At 36.3% G+C, this 16,713-nt stretch overlaps 1 protein-coding gene across 1 annotated transcript in view; it reads right to left on the reverse strand.

Annotated features, from left to right (window-relative positions):
• Positions 1 to 12,486: 12,486 nt before the first annotated feature.
• Positions 12,487 to 16,713, reverse strand: part of LOC128648289 (neuropeptide-like protein C4orf48 homolog) — a 41,350-nt gene continuing 37,123 nt past the window's right edge. The window contains exon 4 of the mRNA XM_053700914.1: positions 12,487 to 13,230. Coding sequence (XP_053556889.1) covers positions 13,165 to 13,230 — 66 coding nt within the window. The 3' untranslated portion in view covers positions 12,487 to 13,164. The remainder of the gene's footprint in view (positions 13,231 to 16,713) is intronic.

Genomic DNA, 16,713 nt, shown 5'->3' on the forward strand with positions numbered 1-16,713 from the left:
AAAAAAAACACTTTTTTGACTGTGTTAAATAATAGCAGTCAGTTTCCTTCACACGTGTGTGTTTCAGTGCCTGCCTGCCAGGGCACAGTGTCACCTTAGACCTTGAAGCCCACCTTAGACCTTGAAGCCCACCTCTTTTAGATTGCATTTTAACAGTTTTTCACCAGTAGAGGGTGTTAGTTCACGTATTTCATAGATAACACTGTGCTCATGCACGAGAAGTTATCTGGGAGCAGGCACTGATTGGCTAGACTGCAAGTCTGTCAAAAGAACTGAAAAAAGGAGCAGTTTGCAGAGGCTTAGATACAAGATAATCACAGAGGTTAAAAGTATATTATTATAAAAGTGTTAGTTATGCAAAACTGGGAAATGGGTAATAAAGGGATTATTTATTTTTTAAAACAATACAAATTCTGGTGTAGACTATCCCTTTAAACGGGGAGTTTGGTCTGTCACTGTGAAGCGGGCGTAACCCTTACACTACCTGATCGATACAACATCATACCTGATGTTTTAAAGCACTTTGTTCCAAACAATTTAGCAATGTTAGGTGATTTATGCCCTTTATGGATTAAAACCAGACTCTGCATCAACTATGTAATTTTCCATGGGAGTTTTGCCATGGATCCCCCTCCGGCATGCCACAGTCCAGGTGTTAGTACCCTTGAAACAACTTTTCCATCACTATTGTGGCCAGAAAGGGTCCCTGTGGGTTTTAAAATTCGCCTGCCTATTGAAGTCTATGGCGGTTTGCCTGGTTCGCCCGTTCGTGAACAGTTGCGGAAGTTCGCGTCCGCCGTTTGCAGACGCAAAATTTTAGGTTTGCGACATCACTACTATGAACCTGAAAGTCTGTGTGATTCTCTGTTTGATGATTTTGTTCATTCCAACCTAATGTTGAAATCAAATTTCAATCCCCCATTACCAGTCACAGTATCCAACTTTTCCAAGATTTAGTCTTGGAGGATTTTGGATCAATGAACAGTAAAAATAAGACCTCTAATCTGAATACCTTTGAACTTAAACCATTATCAAGACTGGCTAAAAATGATTCTCTGGTGATTAGACAAGCGGACAAGGGAGGTGGGATAGTATTGCAGGACTGGGGTGACTATATAAATGAAGCGAATCGTATTTTACTTGATACCAATTACTATAGGAGATTTACTTTTAATCCTACAAAAGACTATATGATTAGTCTCATAAAATTGATTGATGATGGATACTATAAGAGTATCCTTACTAAGAAAGAAAAAGAATATCTTAGTCCTAGTACCCCCAGTCTTGCATACTATTACCACCTCCCAAAAATCCACAAATGTAAAATTAATCCTCCGGGTCGCCCGATTATTTCGGGGATCGGGAACCTGACATGTAACCTATCAGAATATATTGATCAGTTTTTAAAAAAAAGAAGTGAGATGTTTACCATCTTACATCAAAGATACACCAGATCTAGTATATAAATGACGTATCAGCATTATATTCAAATATAGCACACGATTTAGGTGTTCAAGCACTTTCTAACTAGAGGTATCTACTTACCGGAACAACAGAAAGCATTTTTATTGGATGCTATTTCTTTTGTGTTGAAGCACAATTATTTTGTGTTTCAAGAACACTTTTTCCTGCAAATTAAAGGTACGGCCATGGGGACCAGGTTCGCCCCCAGTTTTTCCAATCTTTTTATGGGGATTTTTGAAGAAATATATATATACAATTCCCCACTGGGGGCAAACCTGGTCTTCTATGGCCGGTTTATAGACGATTTGTTGTTTATATGGAATGTAACGGAAACTTCAGCCACACAATTTGTAGAATCATTCAATATGAATGATATGGGTTTGACCTTTACGTCCAATATTGCAAGGGAACAGATTGAATTTTTGGATTTAGTACTTTATTGGGACCTTAAGGGGTCTATATCAACAAAAACTTTTTTTTAAAACAGTGGACACAAACAGTTATTTAAACTATATCACTACTATGAACCTGAAAGTCTGTGTGATTCTCTGTTTGATGATTTTGTTCATTCCAACCTAATGTTGAAATCAAATTTCAATCCCCCATTACCAGTCACAGTATCCAACTTTTCCAAGATTTAGTCTTGGAGGATTTTGGATCAATGAACAGTAAAAATAAGACCTCTAATCTGAATACCTTTGAACTTAAACCATTATCAAGACTGGCTAAAAATGATTCTCTGGTGATTAGACAAGCGGATAAGGGAGGTGGGATAGTATTGCAGGACTGGGGTGACTATATAAATGAAGCGAATCGTATTTTACTTGATACCAATTACTATAGGAGATTTACTTTTAATCCTACAAAAGACTATATGATTAGTCTCATAAAATTGATTGATGATGGATACTATAAGGGTATCCTTACTAAGAAAGAAAAAGAATATCTTAGTCCTAGTACCCCCAGTCTTGCATACTATTACCACCTCCCAAAAATCCACAAATGTAAAATTAATCCTCCGGGTCGCCCGATTATTTCGGGGATGGGGAACCTGACATGTAACCTATCAGAATATATTGATCAGTTTTTAAAAAAAAGAAGTGAGATGTTTACCATCTTACATCAAAGATACACCAGATCTAGTATATAAATGACGTATCAGCATTATATTCAAATATAGCACACGATTTAGGTGTTCAAGCACTTTCTAACTAGAGGTATCTACTTACCGGAACAACAGAAAGCATTTTTATTGGATGCTATTTCTTTTGTGTTGAAGCACAATTATTTTGTGTTTCAAGAACAATTTTTCCTGCAAATTAAAGGTACGGCCATGGGGACCAGGTTCGCCCCCAGTTTTTCCAATCTTTTTATGGGGATTTTTGAAGAAAGATATATATACAATTCTCCACTGGGGGCGAACCTGGTCTTCTATGGCCGGTTTATAGACGATTTGTTGTTTATATGGAATGTAACGGAAACTTCAGCCACACAATTTGTAGAATCATTCAATATGAATGATATGGGTTTGACCTTTACGTCCAATATTGCAAGGGAACAGATTGCATTTTTGGATTTAGTACTTTATTGGGACCTTAAGGGGTCTATATCAACAAAAACTTTTTTTTAAAACAGTGGACACAAACAGTTATTTAAACTATAGGAGCAACCATTATAAACCATGGAAAGAAAACATTCCTTATAATCAGTTCTGCAGAATACGCAGAAACTGTACTGATATTTTAGTGTTTGAGGAGCAATCAAACATTTTAAAGGAAAGGTTTTTGGAAAGGAATTATCCGCCGAAATTAGTAGAAGATAGTTATCAGAAAGCAAGAAGAAAAGAGAGATTGGAATTCTTCACCTTGAACAAACAGAGTCAAACTAATCCTATAACTAGAGACAAAATGGTATTTAAGCATAAAACTAACAATAACCCTCGTTTTATAACCAGATACAATAATAACCATAATTTAATTAAAAATATTCTACATAAATATTGGTTTATTCTGAAGGGAGATCCGATATTAAAAGAAGTACTTGATGATACTCCCATATGTACTTTTAGGAGGGCTCAAACCCTTAAAAACAAGCTAACACCGACTAAGATTGTAATGAAAAAGCCCATCAATAAAGCTAGCAATAAAATGTTACAAGCACTTTTTTAGGGATAAAAAATGTTTTTTTTAAATGCAGAAAAGCGAACTGTGGCCTTTATATGTACACTATAGGTAATAAAACTGAATTTATGTCCCATTCTACTAAGGAAAAATGTAACATCACATCTCACTTTACATGTGATTCTGCATTTGTTGTATATTTATTACAGTGCAAATGTGGGGTTCAATACATTGGAAGAACCTCCAGACCCATAAAAAAGAGGTGGGGTGAGCATATGAGAAACTTGAAGAAATCGCTTGTTAACCATAGTGTACCTCGTCAAGAAAAATTTCATGCAGGAGAACTAGATACCTTTAAGATTTTTCCTATTGAATTTATAGCACCCAAATGGGGTAGAAATAGGTTTATACAACTATGGCAAAGAGAGACATACTGGATATGGAAGCTAAAAACCCTTAAACCACATGGTCTCAATGAAAACATTGATATGGCTGCTTTCACTCTGAGATATTTAGCCATGGTAGTTTTCTATTAAAATTTATCTCAGTAATTTGTTAATAATTATATAATTTCATATATTTTTTTGGATTAGGTATTGACTAATAAAAGGAATATACTCCACCTTATTTGGATAGTATATAGGTTATAATAGGATTAAGTTAAGCTTGTTATTTGTAAAGGCACATGAAACAATAGTGTACCTCTGAGCCGGTTTTAGTCTTTATCCAAGGGTCACATATTATAAGCTTATATGTTTCTAGGGTATATTTTCATATGGCTGACATTGGAATTATGTGTATATTAATATGCTGATTATTGTTCTTGATTATTGACGTTATCAGGATCAAGAATGTTAATGTATATATGTTGATCTAGATTATATACGTTATCAGGATTAATATATTTTTTATTTAAGTATCGCTTTCCTGATAGTAATTTTTATCCCCTTATATATCGATCAACATGGGGTATATTTCTGTTATGCATTTTCGTAGATTACAAGTCATATTATCTATATAGTATAAGTCGTCTGAACATCATCTGACAATATTTGAATATAATATCTACTTTTAAATTTGTCCGATCATATGTGGTGTTCTATTTGATCAGACCTATCTGATGAATTGTATGATAATATATAGGCAGTTTAATTTTTTATATATTGGTTTATATTATATGTATATATATTTTTTTTATTATTTTTTATATAGAAATTTGTCCCCAATCTTGTTCAATTTAGTATCAAGATAAACAGTGAGTCGCTATTGAAATTATCTGAGTCCGGCAAGAAATTTCTGTCCAGACTTATTGTTATGTATTTGGCAAGTTGGGCACGTAAGCTATCATATTATTGTTAGTACTGCATGTCAATTGGAGTAGTGATCTGTGAACTATCTGTTGCGGCATAAATCCATGTGATCAGCTGTTTGGGAGGTAGGGTTTCACACACCCATATAACTGTCCTATCACCATCAAGCCGGCTCAGTTCGGGGATCCTATTGGCTTATTTTTCTAGCGCGCATGCGCAATTATCGGCCAGAGACGCCAAATTTGTTTTATAAGTCGTGATGGCATTTTATTATTCATACACCTGATGAAACGGTCTGTGTACCGGGAAAGCGTTGTGTACTTGTTTTAAAATAAACTTGAGTTTTTTGGTTTTAAACGACTTTGTCATCACGTAATTTTATTATATATGAACTATCCTCTCTTAAGTTTTGTTACAACCTGAATGGACACTTCCAGAGCGGCTGACAGTTAAAGCATTGAGCGGTTGGCTGATATTCTCATCTGATTGGGGTCCTGGATCCAGTGTGCCGGTTAACACTACGTGAGGATAGCTTGCTGGGCAGCTTATAAGAGTCTAGTCTGCACCTGTGGCACTTCTCAAGTGCTTTGAATCTAGTAAGTAATTTTTCATCTTGTGCGTGGGCAACTTTACATCATTGATTTTGCACCATTGTAGCGCCTGTTCTCTCCTATTATCTACACTTATTAACCCCTAATCTGCCGCCCCCAACGTCACCGCCACTATAATAAAGATATTAACCCCTAAACCGCCGCACTCCTGCCTCATAAACATTAGTTAAATTTTATTAACCCCTAATCTGCCGTCCCTAACATCGCCGCCACCTACCTACATTTATTAACCCCTAATCTGCCGCCCCCAACGTCGCCGCCACTATATTAAAGTTTTTAACCCCTAAACCTAAGTCTAACCCTTAACCTAACACCACCTAACTTAAATAAATCTAAATAAATATTCCTATCATTAACTAAATTATTCCTATTTAAAACTAAATACTTACCTATAAAATAAACCCTAAGCTAGCTACAATATAACTAATAGTTACATTGTAGCCATCTTAGGATTTATTTTTATTTTACAGGCAAGTTTGTATTTATTTTAACTAGGTAGAATAGTTATTAAATAGTTATTCACTATTTAATAACTACCTAGCTAAAATAAAGACAAATTTACCTGTGAAATAAAACCTAACCTAAGTTACACTAACACTACACTATAATTAAATAAATTAACTAAATTGAATACAATTACCTAAATTAAATTAGCTAAAGTACAAAAAAAACACTAAATTACAGAAAATAATAAACAAATTACAGAGATTTAAACTAATTACACCTAACCTAATAGCCCTATTAAAATAAAAAAGCCCCCAAAAATAAAAAAAAACCCCTAGCCTAAACTGAACTACCAATAGCCCTTAAAAGGGTCTTTTGCGGGGGCATTGCCCCAAAGTAATCAGCTCTTTTACCTGTAAAAAAAAAATACAAACAACCCCCCCAACAGTAAAACCCACCACCCACACAACCAACCCCCCAAATAAAATACTATATAAAAAAAACTAAGCTCCCCATTGCCCTGAAAAGGGCATTTGGATGGGCATTGTCCTTAAAAGGGCAGTTAGCTCTTTTGCTGCCCAAGCCCTAATCTAAAAAATAAAACTCACCCAATACACCCTTAAAAAAACCTAACACTAACCCCCTGAAGATCAACTTACCGAGAGACGTCTTCATCCAAGCCGGGCGAAGTGGTCCTCCAGATGGGCAGAAGTCTTTATCCAAGCAGGGCAGAAGTGGTCCTCCAGACGGGCAGAAGTCTTCATCCAGACGGCATCTTCTATCTTCATCCGTCCGGCGTAGAGCGGGTCCATCTTCAAGACATTATATCAGCCAATCGGCGTCCCTTAGATTCCGATTGGCTGATATAATTCTATCAGCTAATCGGAATTAAGGTAGAAAAAATCCTATTGGCTGATGCAATTAGCCAATAGGATTGAGCTCGCATTCTATTGGCTGATTGGAACAGCCAATAGAATGCAAGCTCAATCCTATTGGCTGATTGGATCAGCCAGCAGGATTGAACTTCAATCCTATTGGCTGATTGCATCAGCCGATAGGATTTTTTTTACCTTAATTCTGATTGGCTGATAGAATTCTATCAGCCAATCAGAATCTAAGGGACGCCATCTTGGATGATGTCACTTAAAGGTACCTTCATTCTGTTTTAGTTGTCGAATGAAGAGGATGTTCCTCGTTGGATGTCTTGAAGATGGACCCGCTCCGCGCCGGACGGATGAAGATAGAAGATGCCGTCTGGATGAAGACTTCTGCCCATCTGGAGGACCACTTCTGCCCGGCTTGGATGAAGACTCGCCCCGGCTTGGATGAAGATGTCTCCCGGTAAGTCGATCTTTAGGGGGTTAGTGTTAGGTTTTTTTTAAGGGTGTATTGGGTGGGTTTTATTTTTGAGATTAGGGTTTGGGCTGCAAAAGAGCTAACTGCCATTTTAAGGGAAATGCCCATCCAAATGCCCCTTTTAGGGCAATGGGGAGCTTAGGTCTTTTTAGATAGTATTTTATTTGGGGGGTTGGTTGTGTGGGTGGTGGGTTTTACTGTTGAGGGGGTTCTTTGTATTTTTTTTACAGGTAAAAGAGCTGATTACTTTGGGGAAATGCCCTGCAAAAGGCCCTTTTAAGGGCTATTGGTAGTTTAGTTTAGGCTAGGGGTTTTTTTTATTTTGGGGGGGCTTTTTATTTTAAGAGGGCTATTAGATTAGGTGTAATTAGTTTAAAGTTCTGTAATTTGTTTATTATTTTCTGTAATTTAGTGTGTTTTTTTGTACTTTATCTAATTTAATTTAATTTAGGTAATTGTATTTAATGTAGGGAATTTATTTAATTGTAGTGTAGTGTTAGGTGTTAGTGTATACTTAGGTTAGGTTTTATTTTACAGGTAAATTTGTATTTATTTTAGCTAGGTAGTTATTAAATAGTTAATAACTATTTAATAACTATTATACCTAGTTAAAATAAATACAAACTTGCCTGTAAAATAAAAATAAATCCTAACATGGCTACAATGTAACTATTAGTTATTATTATTTTATAGGTAAGTATTTAGTTTTAAATAGGAATAATTTAGTTAATGATAGGAATATTTATTTAGATTTATTTAAACCATATTTAAGTTAGGGGGTGTTAGGTTTAGGGTTAGACTTAGGTTTAGGGGTTAATAACTTTAATATAGTGGCGGCAACGTTGGGGGCGGCAGATTAGGGGTTAATAAGTGTAGGTAGGTTGCGGCGACATTGGGGGCGGCAGATTAGGGGTTAATAAATATAATTGTTTTGCCTATGCAATTATGTGCTGCATGCTTAGCTAGAACACTTCATTTTAAAGATAAATTGTTGCCCACTGAGCCCAATGTCTCTCAGGATGATGCTGTTCAGGCAGTGCCACAGCTTTATCCTCAAACATCCCAAGCCTCTATGGCATCACATACAGTGCTCTGCAGTTCCTCTCAGCCTCCTGGAGGAGTGTATTTGCCTGCAGATTTTGCTGCACAGGTATAATTTTCTATATCTTCTGCGGTATCTGCAGCATTATCTGCTTTTCGTATGCTGGGAAAACGCAAGAGGAAAATTAGACATTAAGATAACAAGCTTTCTGTTCCACCTACTGCTACGCAGGTTGCCCATCTCCACCCAAAATAGATGGGAAAGAGCAAAAGAGAGAGGAAAGAGCAAAATAGAGGGAAGAGAATGAAAAAGAGAGGGGGGAGAGAGAGCAAAAGAGAGGGGAGAGAGACAGAGCAAAAGAGAGGGGGGGGGAGAGGGGGAGAGAGAGAGAGCAAAAGAGATGGGGGAGAGAGAGAGCAAAAGAGAGGTATGGAGAGAAAGAGCAAAAGAGAGGGATGGAGACAGAGAGCAAAAAAAGGAGAGAGATAGAGACAGAGCAAAAGAGAGGGGGGAGAGAGAGAGTGCAAAAGAGAGGGGGAGAGAGAGAGAGCGCAAAAGAGAGGGGGAGAGAGAGAGGGAAAAAGAGAGGGGAGAGAGAGCGCAAAAGGGGGGGGTAGGGAAATAGCACAAAAGAGAGAGAGAACGCAAAAAAGAAAGGGAGAGAGAGAGTGTAAAAGAGAGGGGGGAGAAACAGCGCAAAAGAGAGGGGGAGAGAGAGCAAAAGAGAGGGGGAGAGAAAGCAAAAGAGAGGGGGAGAGAGAGAGCAAAAGAGAAGGGGGAGAGATAGAGCAAAAGAGAGGTGGAGTGAGAGAGTGCGCAAAAGAGAGGGGAGAGAGCGCAAAAGAGAGGGGGAGAGAGCAGTGATGTGCAGTCACTAGAGGCAGGTGAGGCAGTGCTTCACCTCTCATATGGGCAAAAATATATATTTTTTTATGGGCTTTAAAAAAATAAAATAAAAAAATTGCAATTTTTTTCTTCACAGATACATGTTGTGCAATGGAGAGGCACAAGCAGGTCTGCCCACCATTACACAACATGCTGCGCCATCTACTGGATGACAGTGGTTAAGATCATTGGATGGCCCATTAACTGCTTATTTGAGGCAGTCCTATTTGGGCTGACCCAATCCAGTGAGAGGCATTAGTAAGTGGAACATAGGGTTGGGGCTGGATGTTAAATCATATAAAACAAAACAAAAACGGAAAAACTACTTTAATTTATTTTGTTGCTGTGCTGTGAAGCTGCCAGCTTTTGCTAAAGTGAAAAAGAGAGTTCTGTACTTCCCCTCTAAGTGCAGTGGAATGTTCCACTGTCACTTCCTTAATACAGACAGAGGCAGAGCAGGAAGAGATTCAGTCAATAAGCAGTGTTTAAGAGACATCTTTGAAGTAAGTTCTACAGCCTTAGATTTCACTGAAAGGGATTCTGTTAGTTAAAATTATAATTTAATGAATGTGGTTTAGTGTTTTTTTACTCTTTTACAGCAGGGTCGTTTTTGTATTTTGTTTCCTCAACCTTTACACCCACTAACTTAACAGTTTGCCTTCACTTTCTGAACTCTCTGTAGCTCTGCTGTTTTATTACTTAAAATGCAGTGGTCTCTCTTCCTCCCCCCTTGTGTGTGTGTCTCTCTCTCTCTCTCTCTCTCTCTCTCTCTCTCTCTATCTATCTATCTATCTATCTATCTATCTATATCTATCTATCTATCTATCTATCTATCTATCCATCTCTCTCCTTATGTGTTGTTCTCCCCATGGTCTCTCTGTCTCTCTTCCTCCCCCTCTGACTCTCTCATCCCTTATGTGTCTCTCTAACCCTCTGTGTTTGATTGTGTCTCTCTCTCTTTCTCTAACCCTCTGTGTGTGATTGTGTGTGTCTCTCTCTCTCTTTCTCTCTCTCTCTAACCCTCTGTTTGTCTCTCTCTCTCTCTCTCTCTCTCTCTCTTTCTCTCTCTCTCTCTCTCTCTCTCTCTAACCCTCTGTGTGTGTCTCTCTCTCTCTTTCTCTCTCTCTCTAACCCTCTCTCTCTTTTTCTCTCTCTCTCTTTTTCTCTCTCTCTCTCTCTCTCTCTCTCTCTCTCTCTCTCACCCTCTGTGTGTCTCTCTCTATCTCTAACCCTCTGTGTGTGTGTGTCTCTCTCTTTTTCTCTCTCTCTCTCTAACCCACTGTGTCTCTCTCTCTCTCTCTCTCTAACTCTCTGTATGTCTCTCTTTCTCTCTCTCTCTCTCTCTCTCTCTCTTTCTCTCTCTCTAACCCTCTGCGTCTCTCTCTCTCTCTCTCTCTAACCCTCTGTGTGTGTCTTTCTCTTTCTCTCTCTTTCTCTCTCTAACCCTCTGTGTATGTGTTTCTGTCTACCTTTTATTTATTTAATTAATGAATTGGTAGTGCCATCTGATGGTGTGGCTTTATTTAAAGGGGTGGGGTCAAGCGCCCCACCATCTTTAAATTTCACCAGCATGGGCATGGATTTCTAGATCTCATAATCAGAGCAAGCATTTTGTTATCTGGCAAGTGTTTCTGTTACAATCCTTTAGACTAAAATTAGATGTTTACTAAGTTGACCAGTTTTCCAAGACACCATTTAAAGGGACATGAAACCCATATGTTTTCTTTCATGATTTAGAAAGAACATGCAATTTAAATAACTTTCCAATTTACATCTAATATCTAATTGTCTTCATTCTTTTGATATCCTTTGTTGAAAATCATATCTAAATATGCTCAGTAGCTGCTGATTGGTGGCTGCACATAGATACCTCATGTGATTGGCTCACCCATGTGCATTGCTATTTCTTCAACAAAGGATATCTAAAGAATGAAGGCGTATCCAAGCCACTGCCTCACCAGCCTCTGACGTCACTGCATGTCACTGGGAGAGAGCACAAAAGAGAGGGGGAGAGAGAGAGCAAGGGGTGGGACCGATGTACTGCAAGAAATGGCACGAGTGAACGGGCTTTAGGACTAGTTATATATATGAACAGAAATATTACCCTATGATCACATCAATATCTGTTTAACATGTTTTGTTTATTGTGAATATGATATGACATATTTAATGATGTATGAACTCATTAGGAACACAGGTGTTTTAGCCACGCCCCAAAAAGGGTGGGATTTAATGTGATTGGTTTTAGTTTATTTTAAATAGTTCAGGATGTTGTAAGGTGTTTTATGCCTGATGAAACTGCGATTTTTTTAGAAGCCGAGAAACGCATTGCATACAGGGGGCTATATGTCTATGCCCCTCCATTTAATGCTTGATGTTTTTAATGTGATTTTAAAATAAACCATTTTTAACAAAAGCTAAGTGCAAGCACCTTATTATCTGTTGGAACTGCATCCTGGGGCCTACTGTTCTTGGATCTTGCATCCTTTTTTCCAGTCTGAAGCCAAGACAAGGGTTAGCTGATACACCTTGAGTTATCAGCCTGCCCATAAGGGTGCTATTGCTACATGTGAGTAATTGAATGACGTTGTGGACTCTCTATATCCGGAAAGAAAGACATTTATCAGGTAAGCATACATTTTGTTTTTGCATAAAAAAAAGAATGGGTAAATTTTGATAATATGTAAAGCAACAAGTCCTCCAGCACTTCCAATAATAAAAGACCTTTATTAATATTACAACATGGGTTAACAAATATCTGCAAGTTTCGGGCCTAGCTCATCCCTTCCTCATGCATGAGGAAGGGCTGTGCTAGGCCCGAAACGTTTCAGATATTTGTTGACCCATGTTGTAATATTAATAAAGGTCTTTTATTATTGGAAGTGCTGGAGGACTTGTTGCTTTACATATGATTTGAGACTTGGTAAGTCTCCTCCGGGCACTCCGTTTAACAAGTGCTGTTCCCATTCCTGGATTGTTTACATAAATTTTGATAATGAAAGTAAATTAGAAAGGTTTTTTTTTTAATTATATGCTCTATCTGAATCAGTTTAATTTTGACGTAACTATCCCTTTAAAGTAACATTTCTTTTGAAAATATAATAAAATATATTTATATATAAACAAAATGATAGCACTGTATATGTACATATGGTGCAGTGATTGGAAATTTAGGTGCATTCATGCTTGGGTATAGATGGTGGTTCTGCTTATTCTCTATTAGTGCATTGCGCTTTTAGAAATAAAACACAACATGAGTGATATGCATATTTATTAACAACATATAATATATGATTATGCAATTTTGAGGTGTGTTAAAAAAATCTGCGTGTGAAATTTTAAAATATATTTTTAATGCAACAGGCATCAACAAATATAACACTTTGGTCAAAGTTTGCATGTCACTATGTGGATTATATAAAATGTCAGTATGTATTATATATATATAGTGATCAATGGTGTGTTTGTGGTATTTTGAGTTGTAAATCAACATAAAATAACTACTTCTGATTTTAAAAAAAAACAGCAGTTCATTACTATGTTTCTTTAAAAATATAATTTAAATATATTTATATTTTTATCACATGTATGCCAATTTTCTTTTTCTTTTTTAAGAGTGGAGTACAAATTTATTTTTCATTTATATTTTAATCAATGTATGATTTATTTAAGCAGCAAGCTGAACACTTAATGCATAAAATCTAGTAAATAATTTGCTAACAGTGTGCAGTAGTGGCACTTTGGCACTGGTTTGTGTAACTAGGATATATATTGCATTGTGATACATATATAAAATACATTATAAATGCTGTGGTTAATTTGTTCAACTTGATGTATCAATACTATGTGGCAGCAGCTCTCAAATGATCACAGCAGGTCTCATAACCCACTTATGTTGTGACCGTCGCTTGGGCTTCTGATCCTTCACCTCCTTATCGGATTCCCTTAAGACAGTCACATAAGCCTCTTTTTTCAGTTCTCATGAGAAGCATTTCTGTCTGAAAAAAAATAATTAGCAAGTACTTAAAAATTGTATATAAGCACATATTATAGGGTATTGCAATTATACTTTATGAAATATTATTTCAAAATAACAAACTATAATGCTAGAGCATTTTCTTTTTGCACTATTGCTTGTCTCTACCTATGTGTTTAACCCCAGCAAATAGCTCAAACAGATTAGTTAAAGTCAGCTCCGTAGGGGCAATGTACTTACGCTCCTGAGCTGGATACTGATTGACAGCTACACAAAATACTGCTTGTGATTGGCTCACCAGTAGCTACTCCGTTAAGGCTCAGGGGGTGCATTATTTTTACGGTGCTGACAAAATTAAGCCAGTCAGACAGGAAATGTTACAATTTATTGGTCAATCTGAGCTCTTCCTGCTGGTCATGCCTATACAAGAAGTTCACCCACAGCTGTAGGAAAATGTTGCAATGGCTTATTTGGCTTTTGGACTAGTACACTGACCCCTGATCCCTGGCTGTTGACCACTCTTATATTGATTGCTCTATACCTTGCCAGAACTCTAAATACCTTTCTGGCATTGACTACCACTATATACTGGTTAATCTCCTGATTGGCACTCTGGTTACCCTGCTAAGAAATTGGTTTAATTAATCATGCATAAATATGTATCTGTCTTAAATATAGTCTTAAATGAGCTCTAGTCTATTCTGTCAATACTAAGACCCAGTGTGCATTAACAATAGTTACAGAATTGTTACATTATCTTAAATGATATATCTGTAATAAAGAGTGAATTTAGCTATCTCCTTACTGCTCTGCTAATAGGTACCTTCCTGAGATAACCAGATTTGTGACAGCTCCCTTTCAGACAGAGATGAAATGTGCTGACTATTGTGTGCAAACTGAAAGGAGTACACCAATTCTTCATGTGTGCCAACCCGACAGGAGTTATATTAAGGTGCATTATGAATTTATTAAATATAAAATATTGAAAAATATTAATGATTAATGTAAATATTTAGTATAGATGTACTATAAAATTAAAAATAATCCTTGGGATATTATTATTAATATTTCTTTTAATATTTACATAACGCTCCTTAAAGGGATAGTCAACAACTTTCCAATTTACTTTTAGCATCAAATTTTGCTTTGTTCTCTTGCAATTCTTCATTAAAAACTAAAACTCGGTAGGCTGAAACTGAGTTCAAGACTGTTGAAGGCCGTCTCTTATCTTAGTGCATTTTGACAGTTTTTCACGGTTAGATAGTGCTAGTTCATGTGTGCCATATATAGATAACATTGTGCTCACTCCTGTGGAGTTATTTATGAGTCAGCAATGATTGGCTACAATGCAAGTCTGTCAAAAGAACTGAAATAAGGGGGCAGTCTGCAGAAGTTTAGATACATGGTAATTACAGAGGTAAAAAGTGTATTAATATAACTGTGTTGGTTATGCAAAACTGGGGAATGGATAATAAAGGGATTAGCTATCTGTTTAAACAATAAAAAAGAATAAAGTAGACTGTCCCTTTAAGATAACTCATTATTTATGTGCACTAACCTTAGACACACACACACACATATATATATATATATATATATATATATATATATATATATATATATATATATATATATATATATATATATATATATATATAATAATGTTTATGGTAAAAACTATAGCTACACCTATAAAACATCTACTTAATTGAAACACCTGATATCTTTTGGAGACATATTAAAGGGCAATAAAACCCATTTTTTTCCTTCATGATTCAGATAGAGCATACAATTTTAAACAACTTTCCAATTTACTTCTGTTATCAAATTTTCTTTGTTTTTTTTGCTATCCTTTGTTGAAAAGCAGGGATGTAAGTTCAGGAGTGTGCACATGTCTACAGCAATATAAAACAGCAGTTTTGCAACAATGTTATACATTAACATGAACACTAAAAGGCAGATGAGGTATCTCTTCAACAAAGAATAACATTGGAACAAAGCAAATCTATACTATAATCGTGAGGAAGCCAAAAGAATGTTGTCTGCTCGCGCAGCCAAAAGAATCCACCTGGATGCAGCGTAGGCAAACCCGAAGCCTTAAAAAAAAAAAAATACAGGCAACCGCACAAAATAACTAAAAAACACGTAACCGCCCGCAAAAAATAAATATAAAAACACGTAACCGTCCGCAAAAAATAAAAATAAAAACACGTAACCTTCCGCAAAAAATAAAAATAAAAACACGTAACCGTCCGCAAAAAATAAAAATAAAAACACGTAACCGCCCAAACGAACTATTAACAAACACAAAAACTGCAAACCTCCACATCGCAAAATAATAAAGTAATTATCCCCTATTCCTCAAATAACATAATTAAAATACTAACCCCTTAACCGACAACCACCCACATCCCAATAAACCTAATTAACCTATTAACCCCTAAACCGCAAATTGCCCACCTCGCAATAAACCTATTTAATCTATTATAACTTAAAAAAGTGTAAGTCTTGGGGGTCTGAGAAAAAAAAAATCTTAGCACCCACCCAGGTGGGAAAGTGCTTAGCTCAAAGGGTTAATGTATTCCAAAAGTTTTTACACTACAATGTATTAGTAATATTACAAATGGGAAGAAAGGTTTGTTATAACAAGGTGCTCAATGTCCCTTTAAGGCAAGATATTGTTCTTGTGCGTAATTACTCTTCAGATGTTACTACAATTACAGATGGAAATCTACAAAAGGAAAGAGAGTACATGAATGTTTCACAACTGTCCTTAGAATAAACTCTGAGCGATGACTGGGCTAATAATATATCACTTTACTTTTTACAGATTCTGTTTAAAGACTGGAAGATGCACTGTAGCTGGTGTTTTGTGTTTCCCACCGGTTATAATTACCTCATTCTATTCTAGGTAACAAATACATCATTTATTTGCTAATTAATTGTAATATAACAAGCGGGAGGCCGAGAGGGGAAAGATGCTATCATTAGAAAAACCAGACAGCTATTATTTTGTTTAACTCATTCACTGCACAGACGAACTAATAGAGGCACATTCACATAATCCTTATCCTGTATTAAAGGGACAGTCAACACCAAAATTGTTATTGTTTAAAAAAAGATAGATAATGCCATTACTACTTATTCCACAGCATTGCACAACCAACATTGTTAGACTAATATACCTTAAAATATTTAAACCTCTACATTTCTGCCTGTTTCTAAGCCACTACCGACTGCTAGTTAATGTGGACCAGATAGATAATATTGTTCTCACACCTGTGGAGTTGTGACTGACACTGTATTAATTGGCTAAAATGAAAGTCAATAGATAATAGATAGCCATGTGATCAGGGGACTGTCAGAAGTTATTTAAAAAAAAATTGCATGCTGTTTCATTTTGACTTTAATGTTTCTTTAAATAAACATTCATCCAGGCTTTACAAAGGATTGGAATTCAAAATGAAAAATCATTAAAAATGACTCAAAGTGTGTAATTTTAAAC

This window comes from Bombina bombina, chromosome 2, assembly GCF_027579735.1.
Source record: "Bombina bombina isolate aBomBom1 chromosome 2, aBomBom1.pri, whole genome shotgun sequence".
NCBI lineage: Eukaryota > Metazoa > Chordata > Amphibia > Anura > Bombinatoridae > Bombina > Bombina bombina.